Source organism: Lissotriton helveticus, chromosome 5_1 (genome assembly GCF_964261635.1).
Source record: "Lissotriton helveticus chromosome 5_1, aLisHel1.1, whole genome shotgun sequence".
NCBI classification, from domain to species: domain Eukaryota; kingdom Metazoa; phylum Chordata; class Amphibia; order Caudata; family Salamandridae; genus Lissotriton; species Lissotriton helveticus.
Window position 1 is genome coordinate 1,387,628,571 of NC_136065.1, and position 25,140 is coordinate 1,387,653,710.

Sequence of the window (25,140 nt, forward strand, 5' to 3'; positions counted from 1 at the left end):
GACTACACCCTAATGCATCCATTTCTAATGATAATGGCATTACTCCTAGTCCTACTCCCTCGCCTTCCTTCAGCACAATTGAGGCCCCGCCTCCCACCCAGACCCACCCCCAGCATAAAAACTCTGCCCGCCCCCACCTCCACCTGTACACAAACAAGCCGAGCTAGCACTCAGTTGTACCGCACCGGGAGGGAGGGAGGGTCCTTGAAGGAAGGCGAGGGAGTAGGACTAGGAGTAATGCCATTATCGTTAGAAATGGATGCATTACCTCCCGTCCCTCCCTCGCCTTCCTTCAGCACAATTGAGGACATAGCAAGCAGAAGAAAACAGAGACGGACAACTGAGTGACAAAGAACACAAAACAGTGCCCCAAACACAGCAGATCAACATCCCTGGCCTCGCAAAGAGGACAAGACCCCGAAGCCCGAACCCCCACCAGAGGAAAAGCCACCAAGACAGGGGACCGAAACCAATAACCCCACGGAGCGGGGGAAGGCAAACACCCGAGCCGGACCAAAGCGAACAAACAGAGTCCTCCACCCGGAAGGACACCACAACAGGCAGGCACCACAGAAAAAGAGGCCGGACAGTCAAACCAACCAAAGGAGCCACAGCCAAGGAAGGAGCAGGACCGAACACAGGCAAAACCAACCCGTGACAGAGCCAAAACGTCGAGTCACCGGAGGGACAAAGGACGGAACCAGACCCAAAACCAACAGACCCGAACAGCCCAGACAGAAGGGAAACGGCCCAGACAGGGCCCACAAGACCCCCAAGCGCCCCACAGGGGCGACGACAGCCCAAAGCAGAGCCGCCGACCACGCCGACTCCCCAAGGACTAAAGGCCAAGAGGACACCAGAGGGCACGAACCCGGGACCAAGAACCGGAACACAGGCCGCCACAGTGCGCGCAGCAGGTCAGGCAGCCACCCGACCAGGCCCACGCGGGGGGCAAACCCAAACGGCAAGAGCCGAAACCCAAGACCCGCAAGGGGCCCAGAGGGAGGACCGGAGAGGACAACCAACCCCAGGAGCAAAGACCCCGAAGGGAAGGACCGGACAAGGAGGGGAAACAAACACAGCAGACCCGGAAAAACAACCAGGCAACAGAACCCAGGCAACATGCAAGGAAGTCAGGAACACCAAGAAGCCGGAAAGACGCCCACCGCACTCGCAGAGGGGCCACCGACAAACCCAGAAGAGCCCCAGCAGGAGGGAACCGCCCCACCAAAAGGAGGCCAGCACAACGGGAACAACACCCAGAGCAGAACACCAGGCCCAAAAGGCCCACAAACACCAAGCACAGGACAGCCAAGAGGAGGACCGACGGGAAGCCCGCAAGCCACCGCCAACCAGACCGGAACCTCCAACACAGACAAATCCAGGCGCACAACCACCAGGCACAAACCCCGCACAGAACCCAGGGGAAGAGCCCGAAACCCCAACGGGCACGAAGCCACCGGAAGGAACCTCCACCAAGCGCAACACAGCCCGGACAGGAGAGGAAAACAAAGAGCCCAAGGCCAACGGGGAGCAGCAGCAACCCCCGAGCACAGACCCAGGGAGCCCGCACAGGAAAGGCCAGAGCAGCGGAAAAGCCGGGAAGGGGAAGTCGTGAGAAAACCCAGGATGAAGTAAGAAACCAGCAAAGCAGAACAGCCAGCACACAGGTCACCCACCAAGGCAGAGAGCTCACAGACCCAGCACCCAGACCCCAGCCCACAGAAACAGAATCCAGGCAACCAAGGACAAGGACCAGAAACAGGACCCATCCAATCGAGGCAGAGGACCAAGCCACTGGAACGACCACGGAGCCAACACCCTCAGAACCGCAGAGACCCTCGAAAGGGCACCAGGGCAAGCCCCAACGACACAACAGCTGCCAGCAAGAGGACCCCCAGGAGAGCAGCAGGAACCAGAACCGGAACCCGAACCGACCCCAGCCAAGCCCAGAACAGGCCGGCGACCAAAGCCACCACAAGCGGAGCCGGAAGAGTCAGCGAACACCCATCCAGAAGGCAACAGAGGCCGAGCCACCAGGAGAGCACCCCCGGGGACGGACCGACAAGGCAGCAGGGACAACAGACCCCGGAAACCAACCCAACAGGAGCCAGACGGACAGGCAGAGAAGAAGAAAAACGAGCCCAGGCAACCAGAAGCACCACAGAAGCCAGGCGCCCCAGCACCCGCAGCCACAGGACTGCCCGAGGAGCCCAGGGACAAAAAGGCCCAAACCCACGAAGGAAGAGAGACCAGGCCCCCGGACAAGGGAACGGGGCAGAGCATAGTCCGAAGACGGCACCCCGACAAACCCCAGGCCCAGAGAGTGGATCAGCGAAGACACACCCCAGGCCACCAAAAACCCGAACACCAGAAGAACCACAAAGGAACTCCCCAACAGACCGAGCAAAAAGACACCCCAGCCGTAAGCCGCAAGAGGCCGACTAGAGAAAGAAGAGGGAACACCCCTGCCGTATGAAGGAGAGCCACGAGAGCAACCGGACATGCCGGAAGACCCAGGTCGAAGGCCGAAGGGCAAGGACGCAACCCAGAAAACGTGCGTACAACACAGAGAACCACAGGAAACGCAGAAAAGAAGCAGCGTCAGTGGAGAGAAGCGCCCCCCTCCAAAAAACCCAGGGGACGCCAAAAACCACCAGGCAGAGCCTGCGGAAAGGCCGCCCGAAAGGCCAACACACGGAAGGGAACCGGCCGAAGCCAGGAGCAGACCCCCAGGAGAACCGGAACAGGCACAAAGCCACCGGACACCCCAGCCCCAGCAAAAAAAACGGTGCGGACCCCAAACCCGAGCCCCACCGACAGGAACCCAGCAGAGGGAACAAAAGGCAAGCAAACAGGACACCCAGTCCAGGAGAGCCACCCAGCAGGAACCGGAGACGGGCACCGGCAGAGGAATCCGCAACGAACCGGAGGAACCGGCAACAAGCTGACCCAGCACCCATGAACCACTGCACACAGGACCCCGTCAACAGAAACGTCCCGCAGCCACAGAGGAGGAAATGCCAAAGACGACCACCCACTGACAGGGAATCGACCAGACAGCAGTGACAGGAACCCAACAGGGCACGGCATTCCCCAAAAAAGGAGGCAGCAACCCAGGGCGAACAAATGGCCAAAACCACGAACACCCGAAAGCCAGAGGAGACACCCACAGCGGGGAGAACGGAGAGGCCCCAGTGCAAGGCACGCGGGAAAGGCAGAACGCCCCATCCATGAAACCCCACATCAAGGAGGGCACAGAAGAAGCAGAGAACAGGCCAACCAGCGCAGAAGCAGCCGCCAAGCACAACATCAGACCCACCAAGCAGCACGGCCAGGACAGAGTACGGCAGCACAACGGGAGGAAAGGGGCGACCCCCACCAAGAAGCAAAGCCACTGGAGGAAGAGAGGGAAGAGCAGCACAGAAGGGAAACCCCAGACACCAACCGAGCGTGTAAAGAAACCTGAAAACCCTCCAGGACCAACACAGCGCAGAAGGAACACGGAGGGCAGAGGAGAGACCACCACGGCACGTCACACAGGCAACCGACAAGCAACGGCCAGCCGGGCAAGCCACCGTGGACAGAGCAGTAAGGACAAGGCGCACAACAGAGGGAACAGCATGGAAAAACACCACGCACGGGCAACGCATGCCACACCCACAGCACCACACACCACACCGGGCACGAAGGTCAAGCCCAACCAGAAGGGCCGGTAACAGTAAAGAAAGAACCCCACAGTTCCAGCCCGGCAGGAAAAGAGCAAAGCCCCCCCCACATTCCCCGACCAGCGCAGGAGCTCAGCGAAAAATCCATGACAAGAACCCAGAGCCCTACGCAACGCCAAAGGCGGCAGAAGGACCCCCCAAATCCCAGGAACCAGCCCTGAACATGAGCCGCAGGACGAAGAAGGGAACAGAAGCCACCCGCCGAACCCCAGAACACTGGACAGAGCAGCCACACCCAAGTCAAGCAACAGAAGCAGACATGAGAGGCAGAACACCCCCATGCGGTCAGGGCACCCCAGGGGGACTGGAGAACCAGCAGCAGGGAAGAGGCAGCAGGCCCCAACAACCCCCAGCGACCCAGTGGCAGACAAGCGCCAAGGGCACCACCCAAGGAAACCAGGAGCAGTGGCCGGAGCCGCACCCCAGGCAGCGAGAGCCCATGCCACCAAAGGCACGAGAACAGCCGTCAAGCCACAGCACCAAGGGCCGCACCGCAGGGCAAGAGAACCGCCCAAGCAGGAAGAAAATAGGAAAAACGGGCCGAAACCCGCCCTACCTGGCCTCCGGGAAGACAGCATACCGGGAGGAGGCAGCCACGCAGCCCGACCCGGAAACGCAGCCCCAGCCACAGGAGGACCGCCGGACACCACCGAGGATTCCTGATCCACCGCTCCGCCCCCATACCACGAGGGAGACGAGGAGAGGAGGCACAGCCAGGAGAACGCTGCAGAGGGCACTGCCGTAGCAGAGAACCAGACCGAAGACTCCCCGGCACCGCCACAGAGAGGAGCTGAAAAGGTAAGTCTCACTAGGGAGACAGAAAAAAACAGGTGGAGGTGGGGGCGGGCAGAGTTTTTATGCTGGGGGTGGGTCTGGGTGGGAGGCGGGGCCTCAATTGTGTTGAAGGAAGGCGAGGGAGGGACGGGAGGTAATGTCTCTTCCATTTTTTCAACATAAAACAGGCTACTGCCTAGGAGATAAAGGGGACAATGATCATCAGCCCCAGAAAGTCCTAATTTAAGCACTCCCATTCAAATCAATTCCACATCCAGCAGGTATGCAAGCATGCCATACCATAAATTTAAAAAGAATCAAGTCATCTATAGCAAACTCTAGGGAGGTGCTCTTGGCAGCAAAACAACAGCTAAATGAGCTTGACTACCCAACTGGAAATCCTACCTGTATATGTGAAGCCTTCATGACCTTGTTTGCGAACACCCACTCATCGGTAGTCCGATACTTTCCGTTCAACAACCCTATGGCTGCAAGGAAGGCTACAAGTGGACAGAGGCCCATCTTGAAATGCGTAAAAAATAAGTGAATAAATTACTGTGATTATTGAGGTTATGCACAGGGGACAACGACGTACACCAGCAGCTCTGCAATAGCAAGGCCGAACTTAGGAAACTTAAGTGGGACACAAACAGACAAAATAAGAATGAATTGAGGGCCAATTTCTCTTTTGATTCTAAAGGAAATAATAGTGCCCGATTCTGGTCAATGATAAACAAAATTTTAAAACCAGCACATGTTTAATATCGCATATCACAGAAAACACATGGACATCTTTTATTGAATATCTTTTTAACCAATAGGTATCTGGATTACCTTCTCTCCAGGATAACCAGCCAGCCTTTTTAACCCGAACTGTGATGATTGATGTGGTCAAGGCTAATGAAATCGATGCCGCCACGATTAGGGAACAAATCTCTAAAGGAAGGAAAGAAGGAGCACCGGGCCAAACGGGATTCCACCAGCTCTTTTTAAACAAGATCCAGAATACTGATCAGAAACTCTGACTCCGCTCTTCAACTCTGTTAGACAGTTTGGGTGCCTGCCACATCATGGAAGGGCTCCATCATTTCACCAATTTATAAAGCTGGAGACAACACCCAATCAGAAAACTACCGCTTGATCAAACTGCTAGATGTTGAGGCTAAATATTTTGCGGGTATTCTATTAACAGAGCAGCAAGATTGGTAATCAGAACATAACATAATTCCCCCTTGTCCGACAGGGTTTTCCAGAGACCGGTACAACAACAAGCCTATTAGCAATGTCACTACTTATTGACAAGAGGAAATTAACCAAACAAACTATACATTTCTGCTTTGTGGATTTTGAGGCGGTGTTCGACAACGCCAACCGAGCTAACCTGTGGAGGAAATCGGCTCTCTGGGGGATTACGCCATCTCTTCTGAATCTTCTGATACAATTACACTCCAACACATAGATACAGGTTAAGCTAGGCAACGGCTCCCACCCTTCGAGGCGCATACCAACAGCTAACTGTCTTAAACAGGATTGTGTGCTTGCACCAACTCTTTTTAACCTTTATACAGCAGATATGACATCAGCCCTAAGTGCCTGCATTGGGCATGCCACTCGACTAAGGGGAGAATCTATTTCCAGTATGTCATATGCAGACAGCGTTGTTTTAGCAAGCCATACTCAAGTAGGTCTGCAACAGCTACTTAACACATTGCATGAATATGCAGACGCAAATTGCCTTGAAGTTAACATCAACAAAATTAAAATGCTGACAATCAACGGGAAAAAACATTCTTGGTCCCTGGGCAAAACGCAAATTGTGGATTCCACTGAGTGTAAATACTTAGGTGTCAAAATTGATAAGGGTGGCCAATTTGTGAAACATCTTGAGGCCATAAAAAGGAAAGGGATGATGATTGCGACAATGCTAAGGCAACTTAAAACAAAACTGACTAGACCAACTCTTTAACCACTGCTTTGTGTTGCGCACGCAAAAATTCCACCGCTGTGCTGAGAGGCAGGGACACCTTACTGCTGGATACCACCTTGGCAAAGGCATACAGAGTTATGCTAAACCTCCCATCATATATCTCTCCACCACAGATCCGACTCGAGTTTGGACTAATGAAGCAACATCTCACAAGGCGAGGCTCGTACATCAAGTGCTAGCATAAAATCAAGAATTCGACCAGGAATACACTGAACTACCGGCTCTGGCAGGAACTGTGTAATACAAACAACTCACCAGCCAAAGCCTACTTGGAGGAATCACTGGCCGCTACCGGATTAGCCGACCTATGGGAAATTCCAACAATGCACTCACATTTTAAGGATATTGTAAATAAGGTTATTAAGAGACTTTCCCTCGCAGAAGACAAAGCCACCTTTCCACATAGGAGCCATGCAAGGATGACTCTGTGAAGTTACAAACTATTTGGGCCACAGACATACTTCGAATTGGAGTATTCCAGGAAGTCAAAAGAATCCTTTTTAAAATACAGGTTAGGAATCCTTCCAGCCATACCTCATCTTCCACCGTGGCTGAGAGAGAAATGCAGGAAATTATGCAGGCTATGCGGAGTTGGAAATGAAGATATCGAGCATTTAATATGCTCCTGCATTAAGCGAAAAGAGAAAAGGACAGTCCTCCTAAAAAGCCACTTTAACAAACGAGGCATAGGTACCCGGAGACAAGCAGTACTTGCCTGCATTCACCCAAGAGACCGGCAGTTACATGGGAAGCTAATCAACTTCCTGAAATTAGCAGCATCCAAGCAAGTCACGGTAGCATCCTGTGTGAGTACAAAAACAACTAAAAACTTAAATCCTTCCGAACTGTAATCTGTGCACAGACTCCAGAGGTTTCGAGCAAAATGGACACACTGGAAACTCTGCTCCTTTTGAACATTCCTGTATTTTATAATATATACGAATTTTAAGAGTACTGATTGAAAAGGCTAACTAACCAAAAATGTTTTATCAGAGTGCATTTTTGTAATGGTTTTAATTAATCAAAAACAATAAATGTATTAGTTACTTACAGTCAACGGTGACCATGTCACATCGCTTTTTTGTTTTTACTTTAAGCCATGTTGCACAGCAGCTCGCTCTGCTGAGTAACTTGTAAAAAAAAGCATTAACTAAGCCAAAAGATATTGCATAGGCAAAATCTGTTGGCTTTGCTAATGCTTATTCCTAAATATACTCACCCCTTCTTCTTGTGTGTGCCTTTCATGCGCCTAGCTTTTTCACCGACGTCCTGGAATGAGATGGCAAAATGTATTTAGGAGATCTGATTCTGGATTCACGATACTAGGGAGGGGACCCTATCTTGTGCTACTGAGGTGCTTTGACCATAATGCAATGATTGCATGGTAAGAAGAGAATCAAAAGTCACGTTTTAGAAAGAAATGTTCTTCTATAGCTGTGGATGTTGTGATTGTCAAGTATGTTGTCGGTTAATGACGCTATCTCGTAATTAGCAGCACACACTGAGAGCTAGGGTGTAGCCAGATAAATAAAACACCCCCCACTTAAACCACATCCAAAATGCCAATAAGAAAGTGAGGTTATGAAATATCCTCCCTGTCCTTATTTCTCTTTCAGTGTTTTTAATCTTTCCTTCCCTCGATCTGTATTTTTTCTGTTTCTTTCAGTCCTTATTTTAACCATCTTTGTCATTTTTCTACCCATCCTTTAGTCTTCATTCATCCTTCCTCCTATGCTGCTGTCATTATTACTTTCTCTGCCCATCCATCCATACATTCATGCTTCTGCCATTGCATCTTTCATCCATCCTTTCTTCTTTTTTAATCCTTCCACTTATCAGTTACTTTATCCCTTCATCCTTCTTTATATCCATCCATTGATCTTCATTTATTCTTTCCATCATCATCCGTCCTTCTGTCCATTCAACCATTCATCCATCCGTCTCTCCACCCATTTCCCCATCCATACCTCCATCCTCCCTTCTCCCACCCCCTTCTCTTCGTTTCAGAATGTCTTGTGTCATTTGTTACCCCGCCTCAAAACGCCTTTTTATTGTTCCTAACAGTGGTGTTTGAGTTTCAATTTGGACACTGTCAGTCTCTGATCAAACTAAAATGAGCTAGAAACAAACAATTAAATGTTTCATGTTATCAGAACTGTTCAGTGGTACCACCCCGCTTAAGCTGCTAAAAATCAACTTACCCGCTGTCTTGAGTATCTCCTTCTGATCTTCTTCTGTGAGTCTATTGCTGGAACATAGACTTCCTATAACTGGGATGGGTAGTTTGATCAGCCCTCACGCTTTGTGTTTGATGTCTGCGCTTCTGTTATGTATGCCAGATCCTACAGTAGTAATGTAACCTCCTATTATTATTTAGGCCTTTCATATACTAATGCTTTGAGTGGAGATTTTCCTTTGTTGAACATAAACAAGGAATACTTCATTAACCATGAGCATTGAAAGGACTTCCCTCTTTGAATTGAGGTTGACAACAGAAGTAGTCCCACAGTTGAACGTAGTACTCATTCAAGTAAAATGTGAGCATAATGATATGGTATTTATACTTGTAAGTGATGATCTTAGTTTGTATTCTTGGATTAGAGTCTGAAATAGAATTTCTTTTCAATCGGAGTTCTTTTTTTCAAATCCATGTGCTGTCTGTGTGCTCACTGGCAAAAAGGAGCATAATGCCCATGGGTGGGGAGAAAACATTATCTGTTGTATTGACGTTGGGACACTGCACCTCTTATATCCTTTAGGGTTTAAAAGATTACCATTACTGAATCAAGGTTTGAATAACATCTGCTGTATCCAGGATTAGAGAAGAAACATATATTTGAGAAACTACCTGCAAATCAGATATCTCCTCCGTGGTTGTATAGGCCAGACCGAGGAGGTCACGAAGGAGAGTCCCATAGAGTTTAGGGTGTTATGTGCCCCACTACACAGGCAGACTATATCAGCGATATATATATCATCGCTAGCTAATAGCACCTCGCCACTCCGAGTCCTTCGAGACAGATGGGAGGGGGATCTTGGAAGATTGGAAGATGACAAGTGGGGGGAGGCATGCCACTATCCTGAGGAGGCAGCAATACGGGCAAACTTTAGGCTGATCCAGCTCAAAATACTGCACTGCATAGGGCGTATTTCACAAGGATGCAGCTTTTCACTATGAATAGATAGATACCTGTGCGACAGATGCCCGAGGGGATGCACGCATCGAGGCACATTACTACATACACTATGGGAGTGGCCCAGGCTGTGTGAGCTCATACAAACTCATTGGAACTCATGCCTGAATTAATAATGCTTCTCATCTGGGGCGAGTAGTCATTGAACAAATACACCTATCTATTCTATAATGTAGGTATAATGGGGGCAAGGCGCAATGTGGTCCACAAATGGAGCAGTGCCATGGTTCCTGAGGGTGGAGGACTGGGAAGTCAACAGGGACTGGTGCATGAGAGCGGAAGAAGAGGTTTACATGGCTCAGGCCTGTTTGAACAAGTTTGATCAAATATGGGAGGCTTGGAAATCCCTGATCGAGGGCATGGACTGAGATCGTGAGGTGAGTGGTAGTTTTGTGCTCTGGATGGACCGTAGAGGACTTTCCCTGGAAAGACAGTGAAAACGAGGGCCTGAGTAACCAGCCACGACTCTGATCGAGACCAAGGGCCACAGTCCGGAGAACTATGTTTGATACTTGGAAGGAATTGGTGACCAAGTGTCCACACAGTTGGGGGGGAGGGTGCACTAGAGGGGTGTTTGTTTGAAGTCTTTTGATAACTCAATAAAATTGTTTAAAATTATATTTTTATTTGAGACACAAGCTCTACTTCTCACATGTACAAGAGAAAATATGCCAATTTGACTCCAACCCTGAAACAAATGTTCTCCTGTACTCTGAAAAGTCAAGGTTCTTATTGTCACTATGTCAATCTCAAACAGTAATGAAAACGTTTCGATTTATTAAAAGGCTGCAGTGTGTGAATCCTTGCCTGAAATAGAAAACATGGTAAATTCCCAAACATTGAAGCCGCTGAAGATTACCTGGATTGCCTTCCACCATCTCTAATGGGAAAGCCAAAAGGAGCCGAAATGAAAATAGCATTTCGCATACTAGTACTGTCAAGCTACCTATAGCACAATAAAGTCAGGGACAAAGAAATGGGTCCTGTAATCCTCAATATTTTATTTTACTGCATATAAAACTTTGATGCTTTAAAACCATGTTAAGAGGGCAAGAGTTTCAAAGTGAAGGACGGAAGGTGCAGAAAGTGTGAGGGCATTAAACCAGCTAAAGCAAGGGAAAGGAGGATCCGTGATTATTATTGGGGATCGCAAGAGAGCGGGAGGATTGGGGTGCTCCTGCTCCTATCACCGCTCTCCTTTTTATATTCCCATGGAGTCCATCCATTGTTCCAGTTTCTTCTGTGATTCTGCTGACCTGGCCCTCCCCTGTTGACCTTCTTGGCTTATTCTGCTCTGTCTTTCAGGTCATCGGGCTGCTAGACGTCTTCACATCTGCCACTTCACTCCAGGGGTTTCAAGACTTGTAAGTTTACCTTTTTAATTCAGATGCCTGCGTCATCCCAACACAGTGAATCTAATACTTTTGTGGGTTTACCCATCTAGGGACAAAATGAGTGCCACAGTCATGTTGTATTGTAGCATTTAAATAGCGTTTCATAGCACAGATTGAGATGTGAAGCACTCTCATTTGTGTCTGGATGCTGAGAATGCCTTCCAGAGTGCAGAGTTGAGCAGGGTGTTTGTAGATAGACCTGTGTGGGAGTTATTGGGTGAGGTGCTCTTATCCTGGTGCTATGGTGTCACTGTACTTAGGCTTGAGCTGTTAAGGAATAGTGTGGAATAGACACACTTGTGCATGCTGATCCATACCAGTTTTTACGTCTTATTTATAACATAGTATTTATAAATGTGGGAAGAGCTAGTTTTTTATCGCCTCTGGAACTCAAGATGGCCGCAAATTACTCTAATTTTTCTGAGAGCTTTGAGTTATGCTATGTTATATGACCTTGATGCTCATAGAAACATGGAACACTGAATCCATATCTTAGCCATCTAGATTGGGAAGGACATAAAGGATTCAGCCTAAATGGTAAAGGTCTGTTTTGATGGTAGGTGCAGGGATTTTTCTTCTAGAAGTGGGATTCCTTAAATGGCATAATGAAGCACATATATGTTGCCTTGAACATTTGTCGAGAAATCAGTAGCCAGGGTAGCGATGAAAGGCACAACCTGAGGTGAATGATGGTGTTGCAACTGTGTTCTGGCTTTTCTGAAGCCTCTGAATCATTTATTTGAATTCACCGAGGTATACATGGTTGGTTTGGTGTGGTCAGGTAAGTACCAGGTTTATGGTGGCTTCTGCCTCTTGGTAGACTCCTAAAAAAGAAAAGATTTGATGAAGGCAACTCATTGCAGGAAAGGAAGGATCCATTTGTAACCAAACTCAATTAAGGATTCAAGGACAGGGCTAAACCCATGATCTCATCTGGGTTTCTTTCTTTGAGTGATGGTTTAGTATGAGGCTCAGTTTCTTTTGGAAGATGGTGGGCAGATTATAAGTGGTCCATTTACCAAAGGACTATATCTCAGTTTTTTAGGTGCTTAGTTTGAAGCAATTTGTGTGCATACAGTAATCTACCACCATGAAACATTGGTCTATGGCAAAGGAATCTCTCTCAGCTGGGTGAACTTTTTAGTAGCAGCAGTAATAATAATTATATATTTGTGTAGAATGAATGCTGTATTTGCATCGTGCCATATCAAACAAAAAACTAAATGAACCTATAAAAACATTTTTTGTAAGTTGTAACTATTTTCTTATTTATTTTCCGGGCCATTCCTTAGTGGAAAGTCTAAGGAATGATTTTCATTACCATGAATTAAGAGTGTGACCCTTCTTTGTTCCTTTTGAAACAAATATCACACCCCATTGAGTTTCAGGCCCTACAACTTAGGCCACCAGCTTGACACTTTAATTACACCCATTTAGGAGCACCTGGCTTAACTCTCTTACCTGGACTCTGCTCCAGCACTCTCAACCCATGCAATAAATTGCAATCACAATGCCTTCCAATCAATCTTAGTTTAAATAACTGACTGTATATTGCCTCACAGGGTAAGCACTTCCCCCTTACCATTCAGCAGTGGAACTTCGGCATGGCTTCATTAGGACAACTAGACTGGAGGAGTCAGACCTGCATTCCTCCGATTTTGACCCTAGTCATAAAGTAGTGGTAGGAAGCCTGTCATCCACCCGGCTATTTTAAGGCTAGGCATGGTTGGTAAGGCTAGTAAAGCGATAAAGTACGTGACAGATTACATTATCCAGGTTTTGACTACTGCAGATAAGTGAGATAAACAATGTTAATAAATGGGTAATGTTGAGCCAGTTATCATGCTTTCATGAAAACTGCACAAGAGTTGAATGAGAAAACCAGTTAACAGCTATGAGTTAAAGCTGCTGATGAGATGCAGCCAGTTGTCAATGGGATTTGCAAAGAGCGCAAAACCTGTTTGCTTTTTCCTTGTCCGAAGGCTTTGGGAGCTCGCATGAGTTGAAGAGCTATGTTGACTGAGTGTACCCTACATGGGAAACATTGGTGTGATTTGTCTAAAACAAATGAGTGCTTCAATCTTGCTGTGGCAGCTTGGACTGGTGCCAAGTTTGAGGATGTAAGAAGAGGTGAAATGGAGTAGATCAATATCCTGTTGTACATTGGTACAGACCTCTTAAATCGGAAGGTGTTGTGGGGGAGGGCCAGAGAGTTACTCTCGTTAAGTCATACTAAACCTGCAGCTGGAGCGCCGAAAGTTGCATTAGATGCGAAGGAACACGTGAGCACATACCTCAGTGCTGCACTGGGGTTAAAGTCAACTAGTGATAATGGTATAAGGCAAAGTATTGACATGATGTTTTTTCAGGAGTTGTGAGGGAACAGTCCTGTTTTAGAATCCATCCAGAATGAGTTGGTCCTTGATTCTCCAAATGCATGCTAGCATTGAGTTCCATATGTGGCACTGAAAAGAAGAGCTCCCATGCAAATGTTCTTTCTATGGTTACAGAGATACACCGTTCTCATGAGATTGTGAACGTGAAGCCAATTTAAATCCAACCAATTGGTAAATGCTTTGTCACTTTATACAGAACTTAAAGGGGGATTATGGGGAGTTGAATATTTGTAAGAGATATTTATTCAAGTTTGTATTTTTGCATTTGATTACAGGACACCATGGTAAGATGTTAAGAAATGGAGGCGGGTGGAAGGTAGCATTTTCAGCATGCATGCAGAATAATTGAGAGATGCTCACTTTACTGCCGCCTCAGGCATCAATTTATTTTTTGGTTTGGGTTTTAGTTACCTGGTGATGCCATACATGGAGATTGATTTACAGAAGATTATGGGAATACATTTATCAGAAGACAAGATTCAGTTCCTGGTCTATCAGATGCTGAGTGGACTAAAGGTAAGAAAATGGGGTTTGTGCAGATACCTTTCTAAAGCTTGTTTTAGCAGGACAGATGGACACTCAGCCTTGTTCTGCTGGATCTGATTTTATTGAGTATTTCACTCTTTTGTTTTGCAGTACATACATTCTGCGGGGATCATTCACAGGGTGAGTACTGAAAAGAATATCTACATACTCTGGTATCCTTATTCTCCAGGAGAAAAAAAGTCTAGCATTCAAGCATGTATGTAATAAAAAAAACTGGCAAGGCTTGCTTTTACACCATGGGCGATTCATCTCGGGATTGACTGAAAGATACAGACTGCACTTACCCATTGGCTGCTCAACACTAATCCGAATGGAGCTGTCCACCCTATATATATTTGAAATTGTATCTGGAGTTATTTGTGGCTGTTTTCATTATGCTTTTATGGCACTGTGTAGGGCATGCTAAACCCTAAAATTGGTTATTGTAGTGTACAAAGCCACAAACCCCTTTTTTGTATGGCTCGATGTATTCCATTCCAGTGTGGAAATAGTGCTAGCTTGGCAACCTTCTACACTTTAAGTGGGCAAAGGGGGTAGTAGAGTATAGAGGAGGCACTTGGCATGATGGCCAGAAAAGGTCCAAGCAAGGCTGAACATAAGCTGAAATTGAGGTCACTAACCAGTAGGGTAGGGCATGGTGCTAATCAGAGAGGCGAGAAAGCAGTCCAGAAACATCCTAGGATCTTGTATAACAAGATTTGGTCACAGGCAGAGAAGTTCTATTATATGATATGGTGTCTAGTATCGTATAGGGAAATCCTTTTGATTGATGTCATCACTTGTTCTCAACAGTCAAAGAGAGGCGTCAAAGCCTGAAAGTTCTTGAAGAGAGTGTTGTACTCCATGCAACGTTGCGGTAGAACTAACCGGTTCTTTACAATCTTACTTATGTGTTGTTACTCTTAAACAAATAAGCTTCTAAAGAACCTGGATGTAAAAGCTATAAGTCTTTTCCATATTTTATGAGAATGGAAACTATCAACCTGGACCAGTTTGTAATGGGATAGAAAGAATAGCCAGAACACATGATAGACATAGATCAAGAGTGAAATGCAGAAACTAGCAATGAACTAGATAGAAATGGAGTCTGGGGACAGGAATTACTTTGTCATGTCCTGAAGCCACTCTTGATCACACGCTGTATGCATCCCTGAGCTCCAGCAAGGGCAGGTATACCAATGTACCATTTGGAGCAGTGTAAAAGGACAGGTGTTCCATAAACCACTCCCATGCTTACCTAGAAAAGATCCACGTTAGGAGTAGAAGTGCCTTCTAGAGATAACAGATATATTTCTGGGTGCTGCCATCTCTTTTTTCCCTGAGTGAATACCTACACAAAGCATCTGGACTAGAATTAATTCTTAAAAGCTATTATTACAAGTCAAATTGGTACTAAATATATGCAAAATATTCTTGGACGCCCTCTTGTCCAGCTCTCAGCCTCATGCAAGTCATACTGCTAACAGAGTACAACAGTTGATCAGATCAAAAGCCCAGAATGGGATCTGGTTTCAAATAATATTAGCGAATCCTGTGATTGAACACACGGTGTAGCACAGAGTATGAAGTAGTGTTCTTGATGCAGGTAAGGCCATAACTTCCTTCTGGTAAGAAGCAATTTCAAAATGCATTTATGTATTTCAGAATATAATGATTTATTTAATGCTAGCTGACAAGTTGTCTAAGGCGACCATTTGGATCCGGCCATTAGTTAATCAGGTTTTGTTTTTGATGCTGAAAGCCAGTGCCAGGTGCATGCCCCAAAGAGGGCACAAGCAGGTTTCAATTATTCTTAAAATTACCCTAGCAATATGGGCAGTAGCCCCGAAAAGCAAATATCTGCCACGTTTCTGGGGATTGACCTCACTCCTGTGTGACCTCTAACTCTGTTTTTTAGGATTTGAAACCGGGGAACCTGGCAGTGAATGAAGACTGCGAGTTAAAGGTAAGTGGGAAGCTGCGATTAAAAGGGAGCACACAAAGAAATCACAGACAAGCTCCACTGGGCAAAGTGTGAACCTTGTGCCAGTGCTTTATGACATCAGTGGGGATTCTAGCCACTACTGCACCAGTAGAAATCCTGGTTGTGATGCACATGTAGTAGCTGAAGCACTCTGGCACTAGTGACATTAGTGTTGAGCCCTGGAGCTGGTGAGGGTGCCAACACCACACTAATGCATTGTTAGAGGTTGTGCTTCCTAATTCTGGTAATGCTACACCTGGTGTCCAGTCTGATATCACTGCTGCAATTAATATTTTCAGTAGTGCGGACACTGTAGGAGAAGGACATGCAATGTGCCCAAACCCATGATGTGCATCTCTGGTACTCCCAGGGAGCAGATCTCTTCGGTCCCTGGGAGTACCGAGCTGATCTTGTTTTCATGTAACTGATCTACACGTGATTGAGGCAGTAAGGCATTGTGATGATCATATCCGTCCAAAGATTGAAGAGACGTGGAAGTAGGAGACTGGCAACTGCAAGACAACAGAAGCAAATAAACCGGTAACTTTATCAGGTGTTCGTCGTCTAAGCATCCGACCCTCGAAAGGATTGGAGCCTTCACAAGAAGGAATTTCCAGAGGGTTGAAGCTAAAGAATGAGATTGTGGGGGCTTCTGTGTTGGCAACAGGCATACGGTAACACATTTATAGTAAACATTCAAATGGATAATGCGTTTGAGGGCGAGAGTCTAAAACGTTCCGCATAATGAAGCAAAAAGTAACAATTAATATTTCCTGATGAAGAAATCTGTGGAATTTTGAAATTGAATGCATTCTAACAACTTAGCATATTATTTTAGGTTAATTTAATGAGAGGTATTTAACCCTGGTGTTTTTGTATTTTTTTAAATGTGGGCACGCTGTCAGACCATTCTTTGGACATACTGTTGATATGACTAAGGACAGAATTATAAATACGAACAAAAGGCTTGCTCTGCCCGAAGTATAGTTCGCATTGAAGTCAAATGTGTGGGCATGTTTGCAACAGGGAGATCCATTAATTACCTTTTACTGCAAACACGCTGGCTTAAAGCCCCAGAGCAACTTGAAGGACAAGTTCTGGTGTTCCTGTCTGTTCCTTACCACACTGTCTCCTGCCGCAGATCCTGGACTTCGGCCTGGCCCGTCAAGCTGATGCAGAGATGACCGGATATGTAGTGACACGTTGGTACAGGGCACCGGAAGTGATTCTGAACTGGATGCATTACAACCAGACTGGTGAGTAACGCTACGCTTGGGAGAGGGTTTCAGAATGAGCCTGGCCTACCCAGCGGCCCTCTTTATGGTCTTTAACATTCAGACATGTCACCAAGTACTCCCCAGGCACGACCGCCTGAGGGAGTTCACATTTCCACTCGTCACATAGGGATCCTCCGTTTAATGTTCCTGTGGGGTTGTTCACAGTAGTGCTACCAACTTTCACTGATGGGATTACTTCCTGGACCATGGTGGGACTCCCAGCAGTTTCTGCCCATTGTGCATCCTTTGTCATATGTGTTCATGGAATTCCCTCCGTTGCACAGTGAACCTCCTGCTCTGCCATTATCCAAAGGCACACTCTCCCGCCCCTCCCTTTATCTTGTAGTGCACCCCTTCTCCGCCCAGTACTCTTTGGGACGTCACAATATGCTATTCAAAGGCAGGTTTACTTGCCAACTAATTCTTCAAATATTACTCCCTGCCAACTAGTGCCCAGGTGGGACAACCATCTTAGGCACTTTGAGTTTTGCCCTACTTATGCAAATTGATTTAGGGCACAACCCGCACTGTCTGCTGAATACATATGTAAAGAGAAACAGCACTGAAGTATCTATATCTTCTCACTGAAAAAAAACAAAGGTTAAAGTGGGTAAAGTCATAAGCAGTGCATCATAGCAGTGCAAGTTATACCTAGGCCAGTTACATATAACTGGTAAATTTCGGTGGGTTTTTTTTCTTTACAAACTAAAAAAAAAATATTATTAGAAGACATGCGTACAACTCCTCTTTTACCTTTGCTTTTGTCAATTAATTTTTAGTTTTTTTTAACAATTGGCCATCTATTGCAATAAAGGTTGTCAATGTGTACCGCTGCGAGAGCTCTACCCTGTGCTGTCATTTGCTAACGCATCATTATTTCCTTTCTCCCTCTCCAGTGGATATCTGGTCGGTCGGGTGTATAATGGCTGAGATGTTGACTGGGAAGAATCTCTTCAAGGGTAAAGACTGTATCCTTTGTAGAACCCGGGGGCTACTTTTCTCAGCCAAATACATCGTCACAGTGTGCTAAAGAAAGCAAATAAAAACAGGCAGCTAAAGGTAAAGATGGACAAGATACCACCAAAGAGCCAATTATTCATACACTTTATTTGTATAGGAGAAAGGCACAAGAGTCAGGGAGACAATTACTGCATTGGCGTAAGTGCTCGAGAGGAGATATATATGTCTGGTAAATACGGCTGCTGATGTGTGTAGACATGTAGAGCTGCCTGGCATCATGCATGTGTCAGTTTTCAATTTAGGCTTTATGAGTGACTCAATTGTTGAGAGACTATATTAAGAAATAACTGCACCAAGTTGCTTTCTACACCTAAACTTGGAGAGTTAGCTGAAAATAGGGTAACGATAAATCCAAAAGAGTCGGGGACACTGGAGATGCCAGACCTACGGGTTAGAAAATAGAGGAGTAAATCACTCTCTGAGGACAGCACATGAGGAGAAATCTGTGTATTAAAGTGCCTTCAGTCCTGTTTTTATAGGAGACGGATTATTTGCACACACATTATGTACAGATGGTCCCCTAGACCCACCAGCAAAACATTGCTATCTTTCTGAAAAAAGTATCAACGACACACGTATTACAGAAGAACGAGGACGCCTAAGAAGTGGGAGATGGAGGGTACTCTTTCTGAATGGGGGTCATAGTTGGTCGGAATAGGGTGTTGGAGAGAGGGTATCCATCCTTTCGAGAAAAAAAGTAATCGCTGGTCAGTTCAAGTATTTACCTTAACCCAACTTACAGACCTCGACCAGCTGACCCAAATCCTGAAGGTGACTGGTGTTCCTGGACCAGATTTTGTGCAGAAATTGGAAGATAAAGCAGTAAGAGAGCAAAAAAAGTGTCATTGGGAATTCACAGAAAAGGGAGGCTTGGAGGGTAAAAGAACAGCATGTGAAAGAATGTGCTGAGCTTTAAAGAGGAAGGAGGAAGGGAGGTGGAAATTGTGAAAAGAAAGAGGTGTTAACGAGGACATGCTGGTGAGCAAGAAAGAAGCTGAATGTTAGATGTGGATTTTAAAGCAGAACAGAAGTGCTGAGAGACGAGGCTGTGGAGTATGGGGTTGTGATGTGTGGCAATCAGGGGTTAGTTGATCACGTTTCATTGCATGGGTAGCCTTGTAACAGAAATCCATTGCATATGATGCATATTTATAGTTACTTTTTGGGAGGTTATGTTATGAGATTAGCGAGAAGAGAGTGATGAGCAATGGTCGACATGACATACAGGACATGACATAAATGTTACAAAATCCAAAAATGTATGTTACCTATGTTCGGAGAAAACAAGAGGCGAAGGACACCCAAGAGTGTGCTGAAAGATATGGATGGTGGGGGAGTGGCATGCATTGTTAGGCTGATGAGACAGATGGGTGAGGCTAAACCATAGTTAGTGTGAGTTGATTGACCGCAGTTCAGTGTAGATGGCAATTTCAGTGATGAGGGCCAAAAAAAAGGTTCTTGAGGACATCAAGAAGTTTAGGAATGGTCTAATAGCCAAGTTAATTTGGTGTTTTTGAGAGATATGTCAGAGTCGTGCCATGGATCCCTTGGGGTTATGTAACTTAGTTGGAAATGAGAGAGAGAGACAAAGCGGGTTGAGATGTTGAGAGAAAAATAGGAGTTCGATTGTAAGGTATGGGGAGGGAAATGGAAACTGGGGTAAAGAGATGAGAGGAAATTATGAACATTGAAGAACAGGTGATATTCGAGGTGCTATGAGGGATACTGAAAAGCAGTGGCATAGCAACAGTTGCCATGGGCTCTGGAGCAAGAAAGGAAAATGGGCCTCCTATCAACGGATAGATAGTAAAGTACAAGAATATTCAGGTTTCATCAGGCCCCAGTGCCACTGTACCTGCAGCACCATTGGTGGCTATGCCCCTCTAAGATCTGGGTTTCGAAAAGGGGCAAGCCTAATTTTTCCATCTCTGTTTGTCCAAGGCCAAGAAATACATCCAGTCTCTTCCAGAGCTGCCGAAGAAGGATTTCTCACAACTGTTCCCCAACGCCAGTCCATTGGGTAAGAGAACGACCACTTTGTGACTACCATGCAAACATTAATCTACTGAAAAATACTGATGAGTTGGTATTTTTATAAAATAAATAAATGCAACATTTTGGATCACTTAAAAGGATGAACTTTATAAAATGGCAGATAGTGCCCTAATTAAAACTTCATTATAGGTTTCTTTCTTCCAGCCAAGTAGCCAGATAGGGACCTTTGTCGCAGGGTACCCGTCAGGTATTGTACTTTTAGAACCAATGAAAATCACGTATTTTTGTCTTTGGGAAATCTACACCCACCAAATATAATAGGCAGAACTCTCTCTCTCCCTCTCCCTCTCCCTCTCCCTCTCCCTCCCACTCCCCCTCCCCCTCCACCTCCCCCTCTCCCTCTCCCTCCCCATCTCTCCCTCTCTCCCTCTCTCTCTCTCTCTCTCTGCCTTTTGGCATTGCTTTTAAACATATGCGTCTGGGGCTAGCATACCCTGTAGGGATTTAACATAAGGTGTTTCAAAAGCCTGCTACTCATTCTTTTCAAGCCTGTGCTTTTTAAATACTACAGAGAATTCCTGCTCTTGCAGGGGTGTGTCACATTGACTTGAGGGGGGGGGATATGGAAAACGTCTCCAGCCAGTTGCCTCAGAAAATGAAATGGCGATTCAGTGTGGCCAGACAATAGTTCAAGGCTGTTTTTCAACCGCAAAGTGTATTATAGTTTAGAAACATTTTAAAAAAGTGATGACAGTGGATTGAAATTATTTTGATGAACAAATTAGAGCATCTAAGATTTATAGCTACTACAAGGTCCCATTAGTGGTTAGATGCTTTTTAAGCTAAGAGAACTGTATCACATTGCCATGAGGTGGCTCAACAGAAGAGAGTGAGTTCAAAGTCCTTGAGAAGAAGGGGTGATTTTGTCCTACTCTATGGTCATCTAGCAGGATGCTCAATTATCCAGAGTTCCTTGTGGCATGTGTTGGCAGGCTCTGGTGTCCTCATATGGAGCTTCCAGAAAACCAGTCCGTATCATCCATTACTTTTAGCTGAAAAAGCAAGTACTGATCTTGGGATCTTTACCCAACCTGGGTCTTTTAAGACGAGACAAGCCACGTCCTACTGCTGTAAGCAAGTAGACCTCTTTATGTGCTATTAATGCCCCTGCTTTCTGTGCTCTTCTGTAGCCGTCGATTTACTGGAGAAGATGCTAGAGCTGGATGTAGACAAGCGGCTCACAGCTAGCGAAGCCTTGGAACACCCATACTTTGATGAATACCGAGACGAGGAGGAGGAGACTGAAGCACCACCATATGATGACTCCCTAGAGCAGGAAAAACTCACAGTGGATGAATGGAAAAGTATGAAATGTCTCCTATTTCTGAATTATCTGTGCACCTTCTTTGTTTAACACAGCATTCAAATTATCGCTCTTCAGGCTTCTACGAGACCTACCACCCATAGGCTCTACACTTCTCTAGTATCGAGCATTACACCATCTCTCTGTAGAATAATAGCACTCATCAATCATGACCTCCATGCTCACCCTTCGAGTACTCTACATGGTCTCTGCATCACCTTTGCATCTAAGGTACGCCTGGATAGACCACATATATTCTGCCCTTCTTCATCTCTTCCCACTAATTTTTCCCCATTCCATGTGTGTTTACCCCTTCACCCATCCATCCTTGTATACTCCAGGGGAACTCCTCCGCTAAGCAGGTAAAACATACAAATGATAAGAACTCATTGTTATTATCAGTTTATTTTTCCGTCCTTGCTCAGCTGGGTAGGGGCGGGACTGCTCTGCTCACAGAGCAGGGCATTCCCTGGCTGAGTGCCGAATCCTGGCGCTCAGTCCAATCACTACTCTACATTGCACCGTTCTGATTGGCTATGGGGAGCCTGGTAGCCTGGTGCTTCCTGCCCTGGAGTCCTAGAAGCCGGCGAAGAGGACTAAGGGCCAGATGTAGGTAATTCATATTTACCGACTCTTAAATACCGAATTTTACCGATTCGGTATTTAAGAGTCGGTAAATATGAAGGGGGGAGATGTAGGTATTACAGAATCTGTAAATACCGAATCTTTAAGAATCGGTATTTACCGATTCTGTAAATACCGATTCGGTATTGCCCATTGATTCCTATGGGCCTTGAAGCCCATAAGAATCAATGGGCAATACCGATTCTGGAATTACAGAATCAGTAAATACCGATTTTAGCAAGGGTGCAGGGGGTGTCACTTTGGCACCCTCTAGCACCCCAAAGACGGGCATGTGAGCCATGTGGCACACAGACATGCCCTAAGGGCATGTCTGTCACATGGCTAGGGTGTGCATGCACACATGTGCATGCACACCTGGATTCGGTATTTTACCACACAATTGGATTGTGTGGTAAAATACCGAATCTGTAAGGCCTGTGGCACTCTCAGGAGTGCCACCTACATTTGGATATACCGAATCGGTATTTTACAGAATCGGTAAATTTACCGAATCGGTAAATTTACCGATTCTGTAAAAATATGCCCCTACATACCAATTCATACATACCGGTCGGTAACGGCCGAAAATACCGATTTTCGGCCGTTACCGACCGACCTACATCTGGCCCTAAGAGGCAGTGGCACACAGGTGTTTCTTTTTTTTTCATTCCCCCCCCCTCCTGTGATACTCCCCCACTGCTGTTGAATACCAGATGCCACTGATATACACCTTCCACTTTGTTACCTCTAGAGTACTACCCTAAGCCATTCCTGCACCACCCTCTCTCTTTCTATCTATCTTATACATGGCCTCTGCTTACAACACCCTCAGGTAGGCCTTTTACTTGAGTACAACCCTCTTCTTATAATGTGCCTTGTATCACACTCACCTGTCTCTTTGGAGAGGCCGCTGCCTCATCTCTAGAAGCCTAATACGATGAGTGAGCCTATCTCTTATTCACTTTTCCAAACTTCGCTGAGCAACGAACAATGTTTTCATTAATTGTATAGATGAAATGTGATCATTTGTCCTTATGCACACCGCGCTCTGCACCATCCTCACCTGCAGCCTTCTTCCAAAGACCCCACTCATCTACAATAAAAACACTTTTAACGACAAAGATATTATTTTTCTGCAAAATCTAATTCCAAAGAAGGCCTATGTTTTTAAGGGTATCATAGTGATCATGACTTATCAACTCCAGATAGACAGGTCTCACATGCAGAAAACTATTTAGCATGCAGGATTATGACGTATGCTTTTCTAAAAACAAATATGTTCAAATGTTAGTAAATTTCCTCTTTCGTAAACTTTAGCTATTTTTTTTACTTTATTTAAGCATTTTTCTTGTGTTACATAGCCTCCATTTTATGAAATAGCTTCATCGTGTGATACAAGTCGTGACTTTAGAGGAAAGGAACAGCTTCCTGAAGCTCCAGCCAGCAATAGTAAAAGTTTGCAGCATTTTGTTGGTGCAAAGTGAAATGAATAATCAGTTGTTACCGTTTGTAAATTTGGCGTTCTAAGAAGTTTACAAACTGCAGTTTCTATAGTCTTCTCACAAAATAAAGAGCAAAATAAGTAGGCCAAAATTCTTAGATCTTGATTTACAAATATGAGCGAATATACAACATTAAGAATGAGAAACAAATATTTTATTAATGCAAAATGTCTTCATTAAGTTAATTGTGGACAAAATGTCTTCATTAAGTTAATTGTGGATCTCTTTTTGGAAGAGTCGCTTCTAGGAGTGAGCAGGAAATTCATTTTCCACATCCCTTTTTCTCTTGTACTCATGGCACGTAATGAAAGGAGCGATGGTGCCACTATCTTGAATGGTGCCTTCTATGTAGTGATATGATGAAGGCACTTGCCAAACGACTTCTAAACATGCTTCCCAAATAATAAACTACAACTTGTGGCAGACGCAGGTTACATTTTTCTTTGTTTTTTTGTAGGAAATATTTACAAAGAAATTGTGAATTTTACACCTATAGTGCGGAAAGATTCCAAGAGGAGGAGCGGCCTGTCGCTGAAGCAGTGAACCAGCTGGAATGGAGCACGTGTGAGCAAGATGGACCCCCCTTTCCTGATGAAGATGCAGAAAACACGTCATGCCTTGTATATATTTTAAGTGGGGTTTTAAGAATATCGCCTTACTGTCCCAGCACGGACTTTTGGATCATCAAGGGATACAGAGGCGTCTGTAAAGCAATGCTTGTTAATAAAACTGTTGCGAAATCCATGCCTTACTCAACGTACAACCTTAATTCAAAATTCATGTCATAGAGGAAGGTTCAACATTGAGCGACAGTAATAAATACTCATTTTCCCTCGCGGAAAGATCGCTACATTAAGGTTCAGGGGGCACCTAGGCCAACAGCGAAGTTAGGACATGGTAAAAACATTTCAAGATCTCATACAAATATGCCTACACATATAACTACATTGCTTGTATGCCTATTGATTTTATGAGGGCTGCCTATAACTGCAGTGTGGTCCCCTAAGTTATGAACCAGGTGACCTTACAATTGGTGCTTTTTTTCAGAAGTACTACTGAGCGGCTGCTTGGGTGTCCGGGATGCTGATCATGCACTGGGGACCATGTGATACATGGTAAGGATAAAATGCTGGCTGTTTGTACTCCTGGGACCTACATTAAACACCAACAGCTGATGGCAAGGCAGTTGTCCATGTCCTAAACTGTAGTCTGTCCTAGTGGCGCGGCCTATGGAACCCTTAATTGCTGCTCCTAAACCAGAGTGCCACTAATATGCAGTGTCCCCCACATAACACCACCCACGCCACACAGTTAGTCCCAGCAGACTTACATCGGGGCTCTTTTACACATTAGATATCCTGGTTTGCTGTACATATG

General features: G+C 45.6%; 1 protein-coding gene across 2 annotated transcripts in view; it reads left to right on the plus strand.

Moving 5' to 3' along the window:
* Nucleotides 1-24,507, plus strand: part of MAPK13 (mitogen-activated protein kinase 13) — a 150,255-nt gene extending 125,748 nt beyond the window's left edge. The window contains exons 3-12 of one of the 2 annotated variants that reach the window (XM_078644345.1): nucleotides 10,989-11,047; nucleotides 13,881-13,989; nucleotides 14,110-14,139; nucleotides 15,917-15,964; nucleotides 17,124-17,238; nucleotides 18,156-18,227; nucleotides 19,022-19,101; nucleotides 20,221-20,299; nucleotides 21,465-21,638; nucleotides 24,221-24,507. In XM_078644345.1, the coding sequence (XP_078500471.1) occupies nucleotides 10,989-11,047; nucleotides 13,881-13,989; nucleotides 14,110-14,139; nucleotides 15,917-15,964; nucleotides 17,124-17,238; nucleotides 18,156-18,227; nucleotides 19,022-19,101; nucleotides 20,221-20,299; nucleotides 21,465-21,638; nucleotides 24,221-24,306 (852 nt within the window). In that variant the 3' untranslated portion in view covers nucleotides 24,307-24,507. The remainder of the gene's footprint in view (nucleotides 1-10,988; nucleotides 11,048-13,880; nucleotides 13,990-14,109; nucleotides 14,140-15,916; nucleotides 15,965-17,123; nucleotides 17,239-18,155; nucleotides 18,228-19,021; nucleotides 19,102-20,220; nucleotides 20,300-21,464; nucleotides 21,639-24,220) is intronic. The other variant, XM_078644346.1, reaches the window with a different exon arrangement.
* Nucleotides 24,508-25,140: the final 633 nt, after the last annotated feature.